General features: G+C 41.7%; 1 protein-coding gene across 3 annotated transcripts in view; it reads right to left on the bottom strand.

The window, feature by feature from the left end:
- The window catches only part of LOC117426494 (solute carrier family 15 member 2-like), a 37,611-nt gene extending 18,103 nt beyond the window's left edge, over positions 1–19,508 (bottom strand). For all 3 annotated transcript variants that reach the window (XR_009330601.1, XM_059034117.1, XM_059034116.1), the window contains exons 1-17: positions 19,196–19,508; positions 13,813–13,856; positions 13,278–13,365; positions 12,352–12,493; positions 12,132–12,224; positions 11,210–11,309; positions 10,994–11,084; positions 10,183–10,260; positions 5,288–5,370; positions 4,838–4,924; positions 4,328–4,417; positions 3,469–3,513; positions 3,058–3,090; positions 2,549–2,637; positions 1,888–1,969; positions 1,323–1,448; positions 284–448 (exon numbers count right to left, since the gene is read on the bottom strand). Coding sequence is in view for 2 of the 3 variants with exons in the window: in XM_059034117.1 (XP_058890100.1) it covers positions 284–448; positions 1,323–1,448; positions 1,888–1,969; positions 2,549–2,637; positions 3,058–3,090; positions 3,469–3,513; positions 4,328–4,417; positions 4,838–4,924; positions 5,288–5,370; positions 10,183–10,260; positions 10,994–11,084; positions 11,210–11,309; positions 12,132–12,224; positions 12,352–12,493; positions 13,278–13,365; positions 13,813–13,856; positions 19,196–19,217 (1,458 nt within the window). In the remaining variant the exon portion in view is untranslated. The remainder of the gene's footprint in view (positions 1–283; positions 449–1,322; positions 1,449–1,887; positions 1,970–2,548; positions 2,638–3,057; positions 3,091–3,468; positions 3,514–4,327; positions 4,418–4,837; positions 4,925–5,287; positions 5,371–10,182; positions 10,261–10,993; positions 11,085–11,209; positions 11,310–12,131; positions 12,225–12,351; positions 12,494–13,277; positions 13,366–13,812; positions 13,857–19,195) is intronic.
- Positions 19,509–21,175: the final 1,667 nt, after the last annotated feature.

The following is a 21,175-nucleotide window of genomic DNA, read 5'->3' as shown; positions in this document are numbered from 1 at the left end:
TTGTCCATGTATGTGTGTGTGGATACAGTTATTTAATGCTAACACTGCATAAAATTGCAAAAACAACTAATGACCTGAATCACAGTTGTTGTTTGTTTAGTAATACCATAATTCTCCTAGGGTTAGTAAATTTCCTTTTAGTACAGTATGATTAGATAGATAAATAGATAGATAGATAGATAGATAGATAGATAGATAGATAGATAGATAGATAGATAGATAGATATGCTTTGGTAAAACATACATAGAATGATATCCCCATAGATTTAATCATTTCACTTACAAGTTTGCATGCAAGACCTGTGCTATCGTTGTACAGCACTAAACTGTATGCTTTTCCTCCAGTGAAGTGTTGGCTGCAAGGAAACGTTGCTTCTTTGTACATCACAGTGAAATTCAGGGTTTCAGAGTCTGCATTCAGCTTCAATGTCTGGTACTCCAGAGGATCCTATTAGTGACAAACACAAGGCAATTCAACAGCACTCAGCATGTCAATAGGAACTTTCTGACAAGAAGAAAACTGTGTCAGTCCATCGGGTTTATATGAAGTAATGATTAGAGGACTTTCTCAATGTGTTCAAGGTGTTGATAGGAAGTGAGGGGCAAGTCTTGCTGTGCCAGCCATATAATAAGGGGTTTCTGTAAAACACAAACTAATTCAAAGAGGTAAGCTGGTGTAACAAAGACAGCGTTTTAACCACCATGCGAAAGAGCCGGGCTTGTCTTCATCCGTGTTTCTAAAGCTGTTACCCTCATCTCACCTCACGACAGGTTCTAAAGCTGTTACCCTCATCTCACCTCACGACAGGTTCTAAAGCTATTACCCTCATCTCACCTCACGACAGGTTCTAAAGTTGTTACCCTCATCTCGCCTCACGACAGGTTCTAAAGCTGTTACCCTCATCTCACCTCACGACAGGTTCTAAAGCTGTTACCCTCATCTCACCTCACTGACAGGTTCTAAAGCTGTTACCCTCATCTCACCTCACGACAGGTTCTAAAGCTGTTACCCTCATCTCACCTCACGACAGGTTCTAAAGCTGTTACCCTCATCTCACCTCACGACAGGTTCTAAAGCTGTTACCCTCATCTCACCTCACGACAGGTTCTAAAGCTGTTACCCTCATCTCACCTCACGACAGGTTCTAAAGCTGTTACCCTCATCTCACCTCACCGACAGGGGATACAACCCGTAACGATGACACTGACGCAAAAGCTGCTTTTGAATTGTTCCCTCTTCAGCGCTATTAAAGATGGCATTGTGTCTAGGCATGTCAGACAGATCTGAAAGATTCCCACAGCCACTTCGCTAAACAAGCCACCTGAAAAGGATGGATTGGATCTCCAGAGAGGGCGCTCCCCGGGAGGTGAGCATGAACGCTGTCCTCCGCCAGGTTCAGGATCTGAAGCAAGCTCTCTCGGGCAGCTGGTGCTGGGATCACCGTTTCCTAAGAAGAAAAACATGATGTACTCCTCTTCTACTGGTGAATCAGGCCATCAGAATGGGCTTGTTTATGGAATGTGATCATCTCTGAGCCTAATTGTATTCCAAAACAGGGACTGGGATCAAATAAACAACGTAGAGCGCGGCTTTATCACTATTCAGTCATCATGGGGTGAACACTCCACAGGCTGTTAATCTACCAACGAGACATTGCCTTTTCAACAGCCTTCAACGTTACAGCAATTGGCTGAATCACTTTCCCAACACCCAGTTCTCCTCGATGGCGAGATCCGCCCTTTAAAATACTGCTTTTCATCAACAGTCACAGTACTGTACTTTAATACAATGATAAAACTGTTCAAGTTTCGCACAGTGATAATTGATTACAAATATATGCAATGAAAAGGGTTTAGTTCCCACTCTCCTACATTGAAGATCCTTACATTGACTTTCATTTCCACCAGCGCTGCTGCTGCAAACGCAATTGCTGCCAGGACCATGCCGGTTGTCATCCTCTTAAGAGGCCTGTAGGACACAAGAGGTGAATGATCGTCAGTCTAGCCGGCAGCACTGCAGTTACCCTCTGCTCAGGGTCCGCACAGTCTCAGGTGGAGACAAGCATACAAGGCATTCCTATATAAAGAACGCTACAGACAACACAGCACATAGCATAAGCACAGTACTGCAAGTATGGACAGATGGACACCTCTACGGTATCCTGCTGGGAATGATAGGACCATAGGTCCTTTAACTAAGATGACAATCACTAATGGATGGATCAAACTGCTATGCACTAGGAGTCCCCGCATGAGCACAGTGAAAGTAAGGTAAAGCACAGGCAGTCATGGTATATGACCTGCAAAATGAACACACCTGCACATCTATCACAGTAACCTTTTTATAACAGCAACCCAGGAAGATAGCATCCTGCTGCGGGATCAGCCTCATTACAAGACTTCAAGCAATGCTGTCTAAATGAACAGCTTGTGGTTTTGCATGGCCCGGATCTTTGACAGGGAAACAGAAGTCTGAGTAGGCATTGTTTTTGAAAACTGTACAGTTACCATGAAGAAGAATGGAGATGAGCAGAGACCAGATACTCACGTGAACTTTATGTTGCACAGCCCTACCAGTGGGTAGAGGCCCATATCAAAGACAGGGATGAAGAGCAGAATCAGCAAGGCATTCAGAGTCTAGGGAAACACGGTACGTTCCAGTAAACTGAAGCAATCCAAACAGCATGTGACAGAACGAGCCAGACTGCAATGCAGAGATTGGTATGCTGAATCTGCATGGGGTTTTTATACAAAACTGAAGCAATCCAAACAGCATGTGACAGAACGAGCCAGACTGCAATGCAGAGATTGGTATGCTGAATCTGCATGGGGTTTTTATACAAAACTGAACCAATCCAAACAGCATGTGACAGAACGAGGCAGACTGCAATGCAGCGATTGGTATGCTGAATCTGTATGGGGTTTTTATACATTTATTTTGCAATATATACAATCTGCATCTCCCTGCTGCAAAGCTGGTAAAAGGAGTTTGGTGAGACAGTGTTCTGGCAGGTGTTTCTTATCTAAGCCCCGTAGAGAGTGAATGAAAACGAATACCTGCATTTGATCAGGCTCTAACACAAACCCGCCCTGCAAGAATGAGAAAAGGCCATAATCAACACAATTATATTAACAATCCTCCATTCACTCATCGTCCTCCTTTGTGCATTTCCCTTGCCATTGCTTCTTTGGTTGCTCTTCACAACATTTGCATGTGTATCACGTCTGCATCATATGAATTGTATTGCATGTCATAGTTAACAGTCAATACATGTGAATTCGGTTTTAAGGTCATTGTTTAGTTAAACTGCGATTTAAATGACTATTGTCACTTTGAAACATGTAAAAACAAACCAGTAAAGTATCTTATTATAACTGTGTGTGGAAGAGCTACCTCTAGGGGGCTGATATAGACAGTGGGTTCTTCAGGGTTAGAAAATAAAATACATTTCAATTAAACCCACTCACAAAATCCATGTTCATTCTGGCAGCCTGCAGAGTCCAGCGGGTTCCCTGTTTGAAAAGCAAAGAGAAATAAACCCTGATCTGCTCCTGACTTTGTATTTGTTGACTGTTTATAGAAAATGAGTTTTCTATCTGTTTTCTTCTCATGCTGTGCAGGGTTAAACAATCTCATACTGTGTGCTCCCCGGGTTAATGCTTGACTGCTGTATACATACAGCCGTGTAATTTAACTTGAGTTTAGTAATGTAATTAGTTTGGATTCATTTCATTCCTACTGTAAAGCCCTACAACACTTCACACACTGTTACAAACTCCTGGTTTGCTGACACTTGAAGTGTGGAGTAAATCTTTTTTTTTATCATCTCAAACTCCGCCCTTAAAAGAGCAGCTTGCTCACGGGTCACTGGCACCCAATCTGTGCTGACAACGCAAAATGAGGCTACGATGGGAGGACTTTCTGCTCATTCGTTGATCTCTAGTGTGTTTTTCATCTCTTAAAGACCTGGAAGAAACTGAGCGGTTTAAAAAAAAAAAAAAAGACCTGGCAATACCTTTATTCAGCATGTATTTTGCCTTACAGAATAGTAGGCTTTTTATAATAAACTCATTACCAACCAACTAACTAACTAAAAAGCTAATCAACTAACTGACTAAAGGTCAGTTTTTGCAAGTTCAAAATGACTAAAAGTTTGCAAGGTCCAACTGCTAGCTTTACAGACCCTGGTCAGCACTAATCCTGGACCAGCCAATCTTACATCAGGGAGGGGAGTCCGAGATGAGTGCTCATCAGGGGTGTGAAACCAGCTGCAAGTGTTCTCACAAACACAGCCATTTTAAAAGAAGTCAAAAGATATCTGTTCACCTGCTGATCAAACAGAGCCCAGAACATTGGCAGAGGGATGTACAGGAACAGCACCCTGGAGACCATCTTAATCTCCGTGATCAGAGACTTCTGTGGAAGAACAAACAGGGAATGTGCTGAGCGATGGTCCTGCACTCTGACCCTGGTCATCTAATGAGCCTAAATACCAAACTAGCACTCTGTGTGCGGGTGGCTGTCTCTATAGCTACGTGCATGTATTCAGTATTCATTAACAGCCTGTCTGATAATCAATACTGTTATCAGTCTTCTTCCTGATTCTGATCAGTGGATTAGATGCTTAGCTGCATCTCTCCTGCTAACCCTGAGGGTGGCGCCCTTGTCTCTGTTGAGCGTGGCTTTCTGGATTTTATATAGCAAAAGAAAACCAGGAGCCAGAAATCTGATAACCAGCAAGTCATTGTTAAAGGCTTCCTGTAAAAGAATGACTTACTGACTGCACCCAAGAACTGGGTGTTGGTTAGTTGTTTGGAAATGAGATAAATACATTACCTGGTACTTTTCTTCAGCCCAGTCAAGCCAGTGCTGCCTCTTTGGAAAATGACTAAAACGATGCTTCCAGCGATTGCTTACTGCAAACTAGAGAACCAAACGACACAAGAGAATTGTGTGCAAGCACCTTTACAACACAACGTCTCTGAAAGGAACAGCGTCTATAGAAATAATAACATATTCTATCATTCATTTACAATCATAACCGAATTCTTGATTATGTAAGAAGCGGATTCTGGCCAGCAAAGCAAACATACATCTTAAGATGATGTAGACTGTAACATGCTTTATTATTGAAGCTACTGTAGCATTGTATAGTACATAGCTAAAGCTGCGTGCAATAAACTATAACATGGCTTGCAGTATATCTAGCATTGCATAGTAAATAGGTAAGGATTGAAAATGATTAGAGCCAGTCCCCTCAGTATGTTAGTACAGTCAGTAACTTACTCCAACACATTTGCAGACTTCCACTATAATGTTTCCTTGTGGAGGACGCTTCTTGTACATTCCACTGCCAGCAATAAACACAACTGAAGGTATAAAGAGAGCCGAGTCAATGGAAGCCCAGCCGCCTCAAGCCTAACTGGAGCCCAATCAATATTACCAGTTATAACTGCACAACAGAGACAATGGGAGGCTGTCAATGACCTTACTTTGAATTGGGTCATTCCTGTTCATTATCGCTTGGCAAATTTAAAGCATATACATTTTTGTTAAACATAAACCAGAAAGTCATCAGAAACGTCCAAACCCAGTAGATGTTTTACCATTTAAATCTGTCCCTTTCTGTACTGAGTTTATGCAAAGCAACATCTCAAGCAGTGTCTGATGTGAGTGTCGTTGGGTGACGTCTCACCTGTTCAGACAGCATCTGTAAACCTCGTAGCTCTCACTACACTGGAGTGTATGGCACCCAATTGTTCCAGTACTTGCATCAGCTTGTACTCACACTGAACTTCTTCCTGTATCTTGTACTTGATTTTACTCTTATAGGTATCTGTACTCACGTTTTTTGTAATTGTTCTTATTTGAAATCAATCTCATTCATTCATAGTGCTTACTTTGTGTTCTTACTGGACTTTACTCGTATAAGCTAATAGCTTTATTATTAGTTAACTGCTCTTAGTTGAACCTGCTCTTACATGGAATTATTTACTGGATTCTCTAGTTTTTGCTTTTATTTGAATTTGATCTTATTTGCTACTGATTTTATTGTACTTTATAACTGCTCTTATCTGTAATGTGATATTCTTTAATGTGATATTTTACAATGTGATATTTTGTAGTCACCCTGGATAAGGGCATCTGCTAAGAAATAACTAAATAAATAAATAAATAAATAAATAAATAAATAATGTCTAATTCCAGGGAGAGCCCTCAGTAACTCGTTTGTACCATGGCAGTATTTTCTCACATACTCTTTTTATTTATATATATATATATATATATGCTGTGAGCATGCTCTGAAACTCAGGGGAGACGTTTAAGGAGGACAGAGATGTTTTAAACTCCTGTAAGTGGTTTTGTTCGTGCACTGGGCATGTCCAGACAACTTTTTAATATTCAAGAAAATCACACAGACTCATTTAATTAAAAGTTTTAACGAATCAGAGCAGTAGTGCTCTTTTCGGTTTATTAAAAATGGATCAAGTGGGTGCAAGCCACTTTGGATCCCTGCTAATTGGCAGCCTGGGCGTTTCCAGTGGCTTTACAGGTTTAACAGGTTCACACTATAAAATGCAAAAAGCTAAAGCACCCACGCTGTGTTCTAGAACATTCAATATATCACTCTCTACAGCTAAAATATAAATCCTATACCTTATAGCAATGCATCAATATAAAAGAGATATTAAATTCAAATATATGCTTACCCTCCAGTGTATGGAAGTGTAGTGTAGGATATATTGAAAAATAAGAACTGTCTTCAAAAGGTAGAGACTTCTGAATTTGATCAAACAGCAGTCCGTTTTTCAGAGACCCTCAGAGCATGGACCACGTCAGCTTGCAAGAGCAAGTTCAATGGTACAGAATGGGGACTTGCTCTGGGCTTATACAGGAATTTCCCTCCATTGAATACATCAGAAGTCCTAAGTAAATCTAATCATAACTTCTTGCCAGAAAATATTGGAACATGATTTCATCGCTCTCTTTTTCCAACTCCTCCTTTTTCTAAAACGTCAGGTGGACCAAAGTTCACAGAATTCTTGCTACCAAATACAATACAAGTAAATCTGTATATATGAGAGGTGTTTTTAATATGTAACACCAGATCTATTTAATGATATTAACCTGGGTCAAAAAATATACAGTATGTCCCTCTTAGCCGCATATTATGTTACCTTTTCAGTGTGTTGTCAATGGGTCAGTTTAACTTCATATACAAATGTGTGTTAACAAAGTGTAGAACAAAAAGACTGTAGGGGTTCATCACAAGCCTTTGAATAAGCATACAGTGGCCAGTCCAGTTATTTTCATTTAAATTTTAAACTATAATGAACATGTTAAATATAATAGCCTTGTATTAATTTGTACCATGCTTGGACCAAGCCTGACCTCTCTCTGTTTCGTCTGCACAAGCAGGTTTCAAACACTCTGTTTACTTGCCAAGGCTAGTGTTTTAATTCATATGAAACTCCACTGTAAGCACTTTAACAAATTCACAGCATGAAGTCATTTTTTGGTCGATTCATGAGACACCTGGACCGGTATCTTTTCAGATAATAAAAAAAAAGCTTACATCCTAATTTCTATAAGTCATATTTTCTTATAATATAATGAGATACATACTCCTGTCTTTCTTAAAGCACCTTCCGTTGGTTATCATTCAAGGTTGGAAATCCCACTTTTAAGAGCCAACACCAAATCCTGCATTGAGACCAAGCCTTATCTGTTGAAGGTCTAATGCCCTTCCAGAATTCTACTGTGTGTCTGAGACAAACATTTAATTCTTACACTTTTAAACTCTACAGTTTCCCTGTAAATAAATACCTCTGTTTATTACTACAGTAAAACCTTTATATAAACTAAACATTTATATTATTTAGTTTAACTGATATTGTAATGTCTAAAAGACTTTTTGTTTAGTTGGAGAAACTGAACAAATTCTTAAATTGATTAAATTAAATTAAATGAACGTTATTTCAAATGTGTCTTAACAATATATTTACAATATTGTCAGTGCCATGCTTCTGTTATAATAAACTTTTAATATGTTCTTTCAACTTTAAATGGCATTATAAGATGTATTTCTCATTCAGTTACTTCAGTATAACAGTTGTTCCTAGAAATTGTAATATTATTTTACTCCATTGATAAATCCCTTAAGCCTTCAAATTTAATCATATACTTCCATTAAAAGCTTAAAAGATTTATCAATGAAACAAACCAAATTTTATTATATGATTATTTCCATAGTGGTACAGTGACTGAACTAAGTCTGACCTTCTTCACTGTTCATACAAAATCCAGTCAAAGCAGGTTTTAAGACAACCTTTGCTTTTTGCTAATTTTAGGGTTGGTTAATATGAAACACTATCGTAAGCATTTTTCAAACCAATATCTAACTTAACATATTAACACATCCTTTCCTTTCCCATCTCTTCCTGCCAGCTTCTAATTCATTTCTGTTATATATAGAAAATGAATATTGTAAGATAAACTCCTATCTTCTGTTATCCAAAAGGTATTTCCGTTCGTTAATATTAACAAGATCGCTCATTATAGAGATGACCTTGGCTTTTAAATTGATGACCATCAAAAATCCCCGCTTCATCGTCCAAAACCAATGAGTCATCTTCAACACTGCTTTTACTACAGAACATGTAGTTCTAATTCTGATAAGTCAATATAGCAATCTCTTATAAACTTCAATTCTATTTTACTTCATTGGTATACACAGAAGGCAAGAGGCTAATTTTTAATTAGCATCAAATGCAACCTTGAAAATTAAAACTTAGGACTGCTCATACATTTACTTAATAGTAATATATTAGGTTTCTTATTTATTTAAATAATTTTGTTTTTTCTTACTATAATCAAACCTAGTTCCATTGCTTCTGGCATATTAACTGTGCTCCATAGATTCTGCTATTCTGCTCTCGCTGGATCAGAATGTTTTGAGACTCTGAGTCTAATTTAAAAAGATGCTTTTGCCTGATAAGGGAGGTTTGAATCTTTCAGCAGGTCAGTCTGACCTTCAATGCAATGAACTCCTCCTCACAGGCCTTACACAGATCTGCTAATAATATTTTCTAATGGTTGTATATTCTTTAACACACAGTGCAGTCATTACAATATGTGGTGCAGTTTCACAAATGTTCAATTTGTATCCCAAAGATCAGCCTGCTTCCAGTAGCTGTGACAGTCTTGGGTCAGTTTCTGCTCTCAGTGAGTCAGTTTCTGCTCACAGGTGTGGGTGACAGTCTTTAAAAGCCTGATACCTACAAAAACTTCAATCTTGTTAGCTGGGCTCCCATCTCTACATTCTCATTCCCATCGTCAGTGAGCAAAAACATTTCAACTGAATCTGCGTCCATCAAAGAACCGCACACCCTTGCAACTGTGGCCTTCCATGCAAAAGGATCTAATGGAGGCTGTGTGGTCCAGTGGTTAAAGAAAAGGGCTTGTAATCAGGAGGTCCCCGGTTCAAATCCCACCTCAGCCACTGACTCATTGTGTGACCCTGTGCAAGTCACTTAACCTCCTTGTGCTCTGTCTTTCGGGTGAGATATAATTGTAAGTGACTCTGCAGCTGATGCATAGTTCACACACCCTAGTCTCTGTAAGTCGCCTTGGATAAAAGTGTCTGCTAAATAAACAAATAATAATAATAATAATTATAGCACAAAAGGGACGTGCCAGAACCGTCTATGACAGAGCCCTCAGTAACTCGTTTGTACCATGGCAGTAGAAGATGTCTAATTCCAGGGAGAGCCCTCTGTAACTTGTTTGTACCATGGCAGTAGAAGATGTCTAATTCCAGGGAGAGCCCTCAGTAACTTGTTTGTACCATGGCAGTAGAAGATGTCTAATTCCAGGGAGAGCCCTCTGTAACTCGTTTGTACCATGGCAGTAGAAGATGTCTAATTCCAGGGAGAGCCCTCTGTAACTTGTTTGTACCATGGCAGTAGAAGATGTCTAATTCCAGGGAGAGCCCTCAGTAACTTGTTTGTACCATGGCAGTAGAAGATGTCTAATTCCAGGGAGAGCCCTCAGTAACTCGTTTGTACCATGGCAGTAGAAGATGTTTTAGGTCATTAATATGGAACAGCATGTTGCAAATACATACTGTATCAACAACAATCCCATTGGTATTACTGCAGATATGGTCTAATTTCACTCACCCAGCGCAACAGCCATCAGAGCAGCGGGAACGCCAAACGCAAGAGCGTAACAGTCCCCTCCAAAGCACTGGACATTACCTGAGGAGAGGCCACTTTCATTAGCACTGCAACAATAGCACTATACTACAATACTACTGATGATAACCACAGTCACAATCTCCATACTTTCATTAGCACTGCAACAATAGCACTATACTACAATACTACTGATGATAACCACAGTCACAATCTCCATACTTTCATTAGCACGGCAACAATAGCACTATACTACAATACTACTGATATTAACAATCACAATCACAAACGCCATACTTTCATTTGCACTGCAATAACAGAACTATACTAACCCACTATACTACAATACTACTGATGATAACCACAGTCACAATCACAAACTCCATACTTTCCTCTTTTCACAAAGCTTGAACTCCTGTGTTTGACTTTATTAATAAAAAACAGGCTTTGAAATACATTCTTGAACTAACTCACAAGTTAAACATTCATAATTAATCAATATAGAAAGAATTGTGTGCTAAAACTTGTGAACAGGATACGGGTAGATAACTGACCACAGAGACGGTTAAGAACTTCAAGCTGGAAGTCATTTCTCCACTGTGGAAGGTGGAGGGTATGATTGCATTACTAGGATGTGCTTTTCTGTATTGACTTTCAGGGATGCTTGAAACTGTACATTTTGTGATCATTACATTTAGCGGCACTTTCACAGGTATGATAATGGTGGTAATGGTCATCATTGGATCATGCAAATACTGGGTTAGCAATGACATATAGATCAGAAGAGCAGACAAACCTCGTAGCAGTGGGGTGACAAACGTTGATATCACACTTCCTGCATTAATGGACAGATAGAAGATGGAAAAGAACTTTCTCTTCTCGTCCACCTGCAACAAATCATCAAATGGGTGAAACTGTTACGCAATAGGAGTCTTCTTTCCGCCCCTGTAAAGTGTCCTCCTGGGCAGTGCATGAAGCAGTGAAGCAGTGAACATGAAGCAAGCTTTCTTACATGTTTTTCTTCAAACTGGTCTCCTCCAAAAGCAGCGACGCAGGGCTTGATTCCTCCCGTCCCGAGAGCTATGAGGACCAGGCCGACCATTGACAGGACTCTTTAAAAGATAAAGCACGTTCACTTCAAGGCATGGTTATCATTACTGCCAGCGATACATTTCTCAGCACGGTTATCATTACTGCCAGCGATACATTTCTCAGCACGGTTATCATTACTGCCAGCGATACATTTCTCAGCACGGTTATCATTACTGCCAGCGATACATTTCTCAGCATGGCTATCATTACTGCCAGTGATACATTTCTCAGCACGGTTATCATTACTGCCAGCGATACATTTCTCAGCACGGTTATCATTACTGCCAGCGATACATTTCTCAGCACGGTTATCATTACTGCTGGTGATACATTTCTCAGCACGGTTATCATTACTGCCGGCGATACATTTCTCATTGAATCACAGCAAAGCAGAGAATCATGATTACCAAAGAACTGTATTGCTAAAACATATACATTATAATATCTAAACAATGTGACTGTGGCTCTTCTTATTGTGCAGTTTTAATAATAATAATAACAATAATAATAATATCTAAACAATGTGACTGTGGCTTTTAAACAATGTGAACCTGGATCCAGGACTGAAGGAGAGATATGTGTCGAGCTCTTATGAGCAGATTGCTCTCAGGCGACCCCGTAGCATATAAAAACCATTGCAACATGTTGGTTTGGTTGATATGGACCAGCTGACCAAAGGTCACCAAATCAGTTCCCAGTGTGATAGGCCACTTTGAGGGGGTTCTGACGTGCTGTCTACGAGGAATCATAGACAACACCTTCACTATAATTCACCTCAGTTTCTTAGCCCAAGAAGCAAGTCAAAGAGCCCTATAAGTACATGTATGTATATATACACTCACGCATGCATTGTCTGGTTTCCCACTGTCGGTATTGCACCAACAGACTTGATGATGTGTCCAGTTACATAAACAATGGAGAGGTATATGATAGTTCTGTGTAGAAAAAGAAACAGGAAAATAACATTTTAACTTTGTTTTACCCATGGTGCACCAATGCTAATGTGCAGAACCACAGAATGAATAATTCCCTTGTGGTGAAGAATAATAACGGTTCTCTTACTTAAATTTCCCAAGGAACGAGTCGGCTATTAGAGCTCCAAAGAGGGGTGTGAAATAGCAAAGGCTGGAGAAGGCGTGGTAGACAGCTGTGGACAGGTCCTTATCCCAGTGAAGAAAGTTCATGAAGTACAGGGTCAGCACAGCTTCATGAAAACAACATGGAAACATGTTACAAGACGCTTCACACTCGAGCTTTCACCACAGCCTTTCAACTAACAAAGAACAATTGTGAAATGATCTCCACACAGCCCTTCCTACAGTGGATAGCCAAACTGACTGTGAAATGATCTCCACACAGACCTTCCTACAGTGGACAGCCAAACTGACTGTGATATGATCACCACACAGACCTTCCTACAGTGGATAGCCAAACTGACTGTGAAATGATCTCCACACAGACCTTCCTACAGTGGACAGCCAAACTGACTGTGAAATGATCTCCACACAGACCTTCCTACAGTGGACAGCCAAACTGACTGTGAAATGATCTCCACACAGACCTTCCTACAGTGGACAGCCAAACTGACTGTGATATGATCACCACACAGCCCTACCTGTGGACATCCAAACTGATGCAATGTGGCCAGTTGGTTAACAGGTGGCCCATCCATCAGATAATGGCTTACTAGTTCCCAGACTGCATTTCACTTTTTAAATAGTGAATCGCCAACTGTATACAGTTTGGCGAATAGCCTGTCTCGAAAAGTCAACTGGTTACTATAAAATGCATGGGGATGGAAATAAGACTCACATTGCATAGCAGTTTGATCCATTCCCAGTTTTTCTATGAGTTTATTAAGACACATATAACCTTGCTACCTATACATTGTGGCTAATCAAGCTTGTAGTAAAACCTGGAATGGGTAACTCTGCAATGCAATAGGAGTCTTATTTCCCTCCCTGAATGCACAGTGTCCTGTACCGTACCTTTCATGCCATAATAAGAGAAGCGCTCGCAGAACTCGTTCACCACAATGAAAGCGATGCTCAGGGGATAGTTGGTTCCACACAGCCTCTAAAATGACAATGCAAATAATCACCATTTTACTACAAACTCCAAATCCAAATTTCAAGCATTGGGTTACTGCTGATTTGATGTCGTTTTACTTTTCTTCAATGCAATAAATAACAAGCACGTGTTTTTTTATTTTAATTGCTGTACATTCCTGGTTGCAGGAGGAGAACTCCCTCAAAGCAGGTCTTATTCAGAGATGAAGGTGATTTGCAGCAGCCTGCCTGGGGCTAATCTATCAGGTTTTTATACTGTATGCATGCATTCCCTTTATGACTGTGTGTTACATTTTAATGATAATTCAGGTTTACAGATGCAGTGTCAACACTTTGGACAAATGAACATTTTCAGTGTTGCATGTTCACTGTAGTAAACACCAGTAAAGCTGACAGTAAAACAAACAGCCCTGGTTTGACTAGATTCCAGCTGGTGGATGTTTAAACAACTTACCGGGACTTTCCTTCTGGCCGCTGTGACGTCATTAAGTGCTCTGTCTGGGGAGAGAAAGTGGACGCTTTCTTTGGTGTTTTGTTCATTGCAAGTTTGCATGTTCCTGTAAGCTACTGGAAGTCCTGTGCTGGTTACACTGCAATGAAGAAAGCAGCCACAGGCAGACAGTCTTGCCTCTGTACACACACTCCCTTATTGTGACTACTTTTGAACCTGATTCAGCCAGTCACTCACAGTATAACCGTTGACTGCAGCCAGGCTCTACTGTAAGAAGCAAACTAGCCACAGCGTCCCTCACCAGAACCAGAACTCTTGGTTCTGAAGGACTTGGATTACAGATGCTGCTGGTATGCAGTCCCCGCTATGGGGTTCCATTTTACACTAACTGTAGAATTTGTTGCCGTCGGGTCACTACATTCTGCCATAGCTTATCTTTCTTGTGCGCACGTTCAGTAAGCAGGCCTTGTTTACGGTCCAGTTGGTTTACATCCTGGCCTAAGGATTCGGTGACCCGAGACTCTAGAACTTTCAGAGCTGATATTTTCCCCCTGGGCTGGTAGGGAAACAATCTTCTTAATAAATACAGACTAGACATCGTTAGACAAAGTATTCGTTTTGAGGAGTCCACTGGGTTCAACAGCAATGCCTGTTTTATAACAGAGCTGCATACACCTAAACTGAGTCCACTACTTATTGTATCTGCAAAACAATGGGAGAATTGGTGTTACCAGCAATGTTGGCCCAAGGATAATTTAGCTTGCAGAATACAGCTGTGCTCTTACAATTATATATTTCACAAAAACTCCAGCATTTTCAGCAAGGAGGGCAAGCCAATTACAAACCCCCTGAAATGTCAGCTTCTTCAGCGACAGGACCTAGCTAATACCTTTGTAGTACAATATAGGTTTACTCACTGGTATTATTAGGCTAGGCTTATTTAATCAAGTCAGTCAGCAGCTTTACCATGCAAGTCAATCAGCAGCTTTACACCAGCGGAGCGTTTCTGTCAATTAAAGAAGCACGTTTTTGGAAACACACACAATACATTTTTGCGTTTGTTGATTGTCATTGCAGGTCCCCTCCGCCTTGCTTCTCAATTCAGGTTAACGACTCAGCGTGTACAGAGGTGCTTGAGAATCTCAGCATGTACACAGGTGCTTGAGAATCTCAACGTGAACACAGGTGCTTGAGAATCTCAGCATGTACACAGGTGCTTGAGAATCTCAACGTGAACACAGGTGCTTGAGAATCTCAGCATGTACACAGGTGCTTGAGAATCTCATCGTGTACAGAGGTGCTTGAGAATGTCATCATCTACACAGGTGCTTGAGAATCTCATCGTGTACAGAGGTGCTTGAGAATCTCAGCATGTGGGGACAGATGACGCAGTTAGTTTGTAGCTAGAGAAAGTACAGTTTTTCGACCATATATACCATACAGATATGCTTTAAAATCATACATAGAGTAAGAAATATAGACAAACATATGAAATAGGAGAGTTGTAACTGCATAAGGCTTTAAGAAGATATAAGTCTCAGTTAAACCGAAGACTGTTCGTATGCAGCTGTATTGTTGTTGAACATATTGCTGTACAACAATTGAAGGATTGTCCACCTGTTTGACTGCCAAGGATGTAAGTAAATAAAACTTATTGTTTCTGAAGTTTGAAAAGTCTATACACCTGGAATTATTCACTACAAAATAAGAAGTTGAACCAATATGCGAAGCACAGTAACTGGATGATGATAATGTATAAGCAACCTAGACTACAAACTCTGAAGTGGTGCATTTGTTTATTAAGAAGCCACCACACATTCCATATTTTATTCCTTTGTCCTGGTGATGTATTTCGAGCTTGCAACACATCTTTATGTACCAAAATCTCCACGTCCATATTGGTAAATTTCAGTTTTCTCTTCCGAGCATCCTCATCACCATGACTAGTACCAGGCTGAGGTCTTTGTGTGCCATTCATTTTCCTTTGGAATGTGTAGCCTACCCACACAGGGTTGACCCAAACCCGAGAGGTGTGTAATTCTCCACTGCTTATTATTATTATTATTATTATTATTATTATTATTATTATTATTATTATTATTATTATTATTATTATTATTTTTTATTTCTTAGCAGACACCCTTGTCCAGGACGACTTACAATTGTTACAAGATATCACATTATTTTTTACATACAATTACCCATTTATACAGTTGGGTTTTCCCAAGCAATCTAGGTAAAATACCTTGCTCAAGGGTACAGCAGCAGTGTCCCCCACCTGGGATTGAACCCACGACCCTCCAGTCAAGTCCAAAGCCCTAACCACTACTCCACACTGCTGCCCTACCTTATAAAATAGGTTGTTATTTTGATGCTGAGTGTGGCCGTACTGAACACACACATTACGTAGCTTTTTGCGGTCAGTTCTTCCCCTTTATAAATTTGGGCCTCAGTGCCATCTCAACTCCGCCCCCTGGTGTATCTTTTCAATGGCAATGTCCACAATATCATAAATACAGATGTCATTTCTTTTGCATGTTCCAATAAAATTAATTTACTCAGCTTAACTTAGTGAGTAGTTCAAAATTATACTACGTGTAAATATAAATTATACTTGTTTTATATATACACTGTATTTTAAAAGTAGTCTATTCTAAACATAAAGTTCCTGTGCATCATCAGCCCACTTCACCCAAGCACAGGTTTGTTTGCTTGTTGTATAATGTCGCCAGAATGTGAGCGCCCGGGGATACTGAGCCGATGGGAACATGGCATGCAGATATGGCTGCTAGGGCAATACATGGGATCATGACCTCCGGCCATGCACCAGTTTTTAAAATATTTCCACTTACAGGCGTACAACGCTCTTGTGGAAGAAGCCCTAGCGTTCTGCAGTGTACTCACTACTGCTTAGAGGCTGCCTGGGGCAGTTCCAGTGGAACTGCCTCCCTGGGCACTGGCGCACTGGGGCCCCACGTCTGGCGTTCCCCTGCGCTTGTTGCTGGCTCCTTGCCGCGGAGGCCTGGAGGTGGTGCCTCAGGTCACCCCGTGGTGCCGTAGGGATCGGGATAGTCCGGGTTACCATGGTAACTGTTGGACGCCATCGCCTCCCCCTTTCCCGTGATAAGGCACTGCCAGCTGTTGAGACGCCTCTCACACTCTGTGAGAGCGTTGCAGGATCTCCTCTACCGCTGGTCCAAAAGTATGGCCCGGGGAGATAGGCACGTCCAATAAGGCGGACTTGTCCTCATCCGGGACCCTCGCCTGAGACAGCCACAGCTGTCTGCAAGCCACCACTTAGCCTGCCAGGCTTCTGCCCAGGGCTTGCAATAATTTGCAATAACGTGCCCGAGACTGCGCGTAGCTGTGAAGCTAGCAGCTCGGGAAGGGTAACAGAGCGCAGCATGCAGTCCAGGTAGGCCGTCAAGAAGCCTTCTGTGTTTGCAAGGCGTGTCACCTGCGCTTCGGCTGAGCAAGCCTTTTTCAGGTGGGCTTCTGTGATCCTGCATTGGCCATTAGGGCATACAGGATCCTTGGATAGACCTCCTACTTGGGGGACGCTATGGTGGAGTCCACCGGGGAGGAACTGTCCTACCGCCTCCGCTCCCTCCATGGAGTCGCTGTGTCGCTGTGCTCTTGGACACGCTGGGCACTGAGGCCGGGTGTTGCCAAGAGGATTTGACCTCAACCGGTGCAGCGCGTAGCTTGCAGCAAGGTAGTGCAGTCACTAACCTGGAGAAGGGAGAGAGACAGAAGAAAAACACACCAGTTCCCTTTTTTTAACACACTAACACACCTTATGGGTGAGTGGTGATGTGCGCGGTCTGCTCAACAGTAAGACCAAGGCCTAATGGAGGAAACGCGCGTTATTTATTTATTTATTTTTAGAACTGCAATGCAGTAGAAGGAGACACTCGAAAGCAACAGTAAAATCCATAGTAATCAGTGGCCTGTAGGGGCGCTAGGCTGCACACACTGAGTGGGCGTACTGAGGTCTCAAGTCAACAGCAGCTACAGAGCGAGGCTGGACTCACTGGAGGGTTGTGTCTCTCGTCTCTCCTGTTTTTTTTTTTTTTTTACAGCTGCAAAGAGCAGAGGAAAATACAGAAAGGAAGGTGCAGCAGGGCTGCAGAGGTTAGAAAGCAGGCTACAATCGCAGAGCGATGTAGGCTGATGAAGACTGTTTTGGTATTTCCATTGCATTTGTGCGCGTCACTTATCATACAAGATACATTTTATCCACCCCTATCGCCTGTTTCCATCACAGTTGTCAAGCTTTTGTTTTTTATATAGGCATGAGTTTTAGCACATAAAAAAGGCTTAATGGAAACATGTCTACTGTCTGTCAATGGTGCCGGTTTTGTGTTGTGGATTAATATTCACTGGGACTTAGATTGAGACCAATAAACTCCTTTCACTTCTGACCTGAACCACATTTTAAAATGTGATTTTAAAAAACATTTTAAAAGCATTTAAAAAAACAAACAAACAAAAATAGCAGGTTATCACATTGCTGCTCTGTGTTGAATGCTGCTGTACTAACTGCATGTTGCAGTCATCATAGCCCTATGCAATACTGTCAGATCAGATTACAGAATGGAGTGAGGCATGTGCACATGCTGAGTATCATGGATACAGGGCTGCACTAAAACACTGTGTTTACATTGAAAGATTCACAAGCATGCCTTAACAGTTGAGACTACCCACTGAGACCCATTGAGACCATTTGAGACCCACTGAGACTATCTGAGACCCATTGAGACTATCTGAGACCCATTGAGACCATTTGAGACCCATTGAGACTATTTGAGACCATTGAGACCATTTGAGACCCACTGAGACCATTTGAGACCCATTGAGACCATTTGAGACCCATTGAGACTATTTGAGACCCATTGCTCCGTGTGAAATATCAGTAATAAAAAGTCAGAGCTGATGCTGAGCCCAATGTGACGTGCAACAGGGAGAAGCAGTTTTTATAGATCTCAGAATGTGTGTCAGGGATGCCGTGGCTGAACAAATGAGTCAGTAATCTGAGTGTCAGTCCAGTTCTGGGGTATCCAAAGCTAACCCTTCCACTCCTGGTCTTTGTTCCAACCCAGTTCTGAATTGTTTCATGAACCTATGAACCCTGCATGCAGACCCTGAAGTCGTTCATCATTGTTCTTGTTGCATCTGGAGTGAAATGGCCCTCCAGGACCGAGACTGGACACCCCTGGCCTAGTTACACAATATTGTGTGCAACAGATTGCAGCTGCACGATCTTTATTAGTCCACAAAAAAGAAACCCTAACTCCTTCTGCTGTACTGTGGTTCTGTTTTGTGTTTCGTTTCATTTTTTTTTTTTATTTCACAGTTAAACGGAGAGAAAGAATAATTAGCCTACCTTGCTGGTCTTTCTTTTCCATTTTGCAGGAGCAAATCTTCCTTTTCCTTCTGCAGAACTCCCTGGGCGAAGTTTTAGTGCAGCTAATGATATCCAGGCTGCCCTTCGCTCTGCAATGTGTAAATGTGAGGCTCCAAACCCAGCATTATAAAACATTTTCTATTGGTTAATGTTTCACTTTCAATCCGCACCCCCTCCCAGTTACTGACGAGCCTTGTTTTTCTCATTTTGTTCCTCAGGATAAAAGGAAAATAGCAAAAGTGAGCAGCCGTGAACCTTCGAACCGTCAGGGCTGTGTGTCACTCACAGGACACTGTGCTGTAAACCACATCTTGCACTCACACAATGGGGTTCTTGTGTGCTGGGGCCTCATTGGAATTCCTCTCGCCAGGATCTCAGCGCAGCCCATTAATTCTGGTTTTGTGTAGTCACAGTGTGCCCTTGTTTCCATTGGGGCCAGCATCATGTCATACTGGAAAAAAAATACGCAACACCACAAGAGTATATGTTTGGAAGGAGAAGAGAGTGTGTGGACTAGCCGCACACTGACAGTCTGGACAGACCGGCCGCACACTGACAGTCTGGACAGACCGGCCGCACACAGACAGTCTGGACAGACCGGCCGCACACTGACAGTCTGGACAGACCGGCCGCACACTGACAGTCTGGACAGACCGGCCGCACACTGACAGTCTGGACAGACCGGCCGCACGCTGACAGTCTGGACAGACCAGCCACACACTGACAGTCTGGACAGACCGGCCGCACGCTGACAGTCTGGACAGACCGGCCGCACACTGACAGTCTGGACAGACCCTGCCACTCTAAAATAATGTTTAGTGCTTTGATTGCACAGCAGATTCTTTGATTACTTAAGCTGGCAGCAGTGCCAGTGCCACTCAGGGCTGCCCACGGCTCAGACTCTTTGATGTTTATCTTGTCTACACTTCAAGTTTCATTAAAATTCTCAGTATTACTATACAGCAGGGCTGCCCAACATTGGTCCTTCCACTCCTGGTCTTTGTTTAAGTGAACCAATCAGACCCTGAAGTAGTTAATCATATCATGTTAAACCCTCCAGGACCGGGAGTGGACACCTCAGCTATACAGGGGCTGGACACACTTGAAACACCAGCCACAGTCCTGTGATCTGGGTGTAGAGCCAGTGTGTCCAACGAGTCTGCAAGCTATCTGTATGGTTTGGGGGGTCAGTGACAATTCCGTCAGGGAAGTTAAAGTGGAAATCTCAAAAATGTGAAATCAGAAATCAGAAATGTGTTACAATTTTCTGTGCAGGATCCCCCTGCCAACAAACCAGAAATAAACAACAGAAATGATACAGTATTTAGGGTCTTGCAAGGAGTCTTAGATGTTTATAATCTGTTTTAGACTCGTAAGTAGGGCGCTAATGGAGTAAATCTCATTGAGAATCGAGCTCAAAGTCCCACCTCACAGTCTGACTGTCTGAGAGTCCCTCCGTCCATATCAGAGAGGCATTCTCTTCAGCCCACCAAAGCACAAAGCACAACTGTATGACTGACAATGCCTTACTAGGTGGAGTCAGAGGAACTCAATGCTCACCTGTTACCCTTCGCTCAAACACAAATAAAAACATTGTTACGTCCATGCTGTCTTGATGTCTTGTTGATATTGCCCAGATAACATATCAGCAAAATACAATCCCACAGAGCTATAAAACAAACCCTTTATCATAGTTTATCATTACTCTGGTCTATGAAGGTCTTGTGAACACAGGCGGCGTGTGAGTCTTTCATTTGGGGAGGCTATTCCACACTTTCCCCCTGCATTTATTGAACTGAACGATGTACAGTAAGATCCACACACATATTATATAAGCATTATTTTTTTATTACTCTGTTACTAGTGAGTTTGTATACTAAGTTTCATTCATTGTGTTGAGTTTGAAAAATAGTCGGACTGACGGACACAAATAAAAGTTGTAAACCTGATTCATTCTCC

The sequence above is a fragment of the Acipenser ruthenus genome, chromosome 11, assembly GCF_902713425.1.
Source record: "Acipenser ruthenus chromosome 11, fAciRut3.2 maternal haplotype, whole genome shotgun sequence".
Lineage (NCBI taxonomy): Eukaryota > Metazoa > Chordata > Actinopteri > Acipenseriformes > Acipenseridae > Acipenser > Acipenser ruthenus.
The sequence above is the reverse complement of the archived record's forward strand: the minus strand, read 5'-3'. Positions and strand labels throughout refer to the sequence as shown.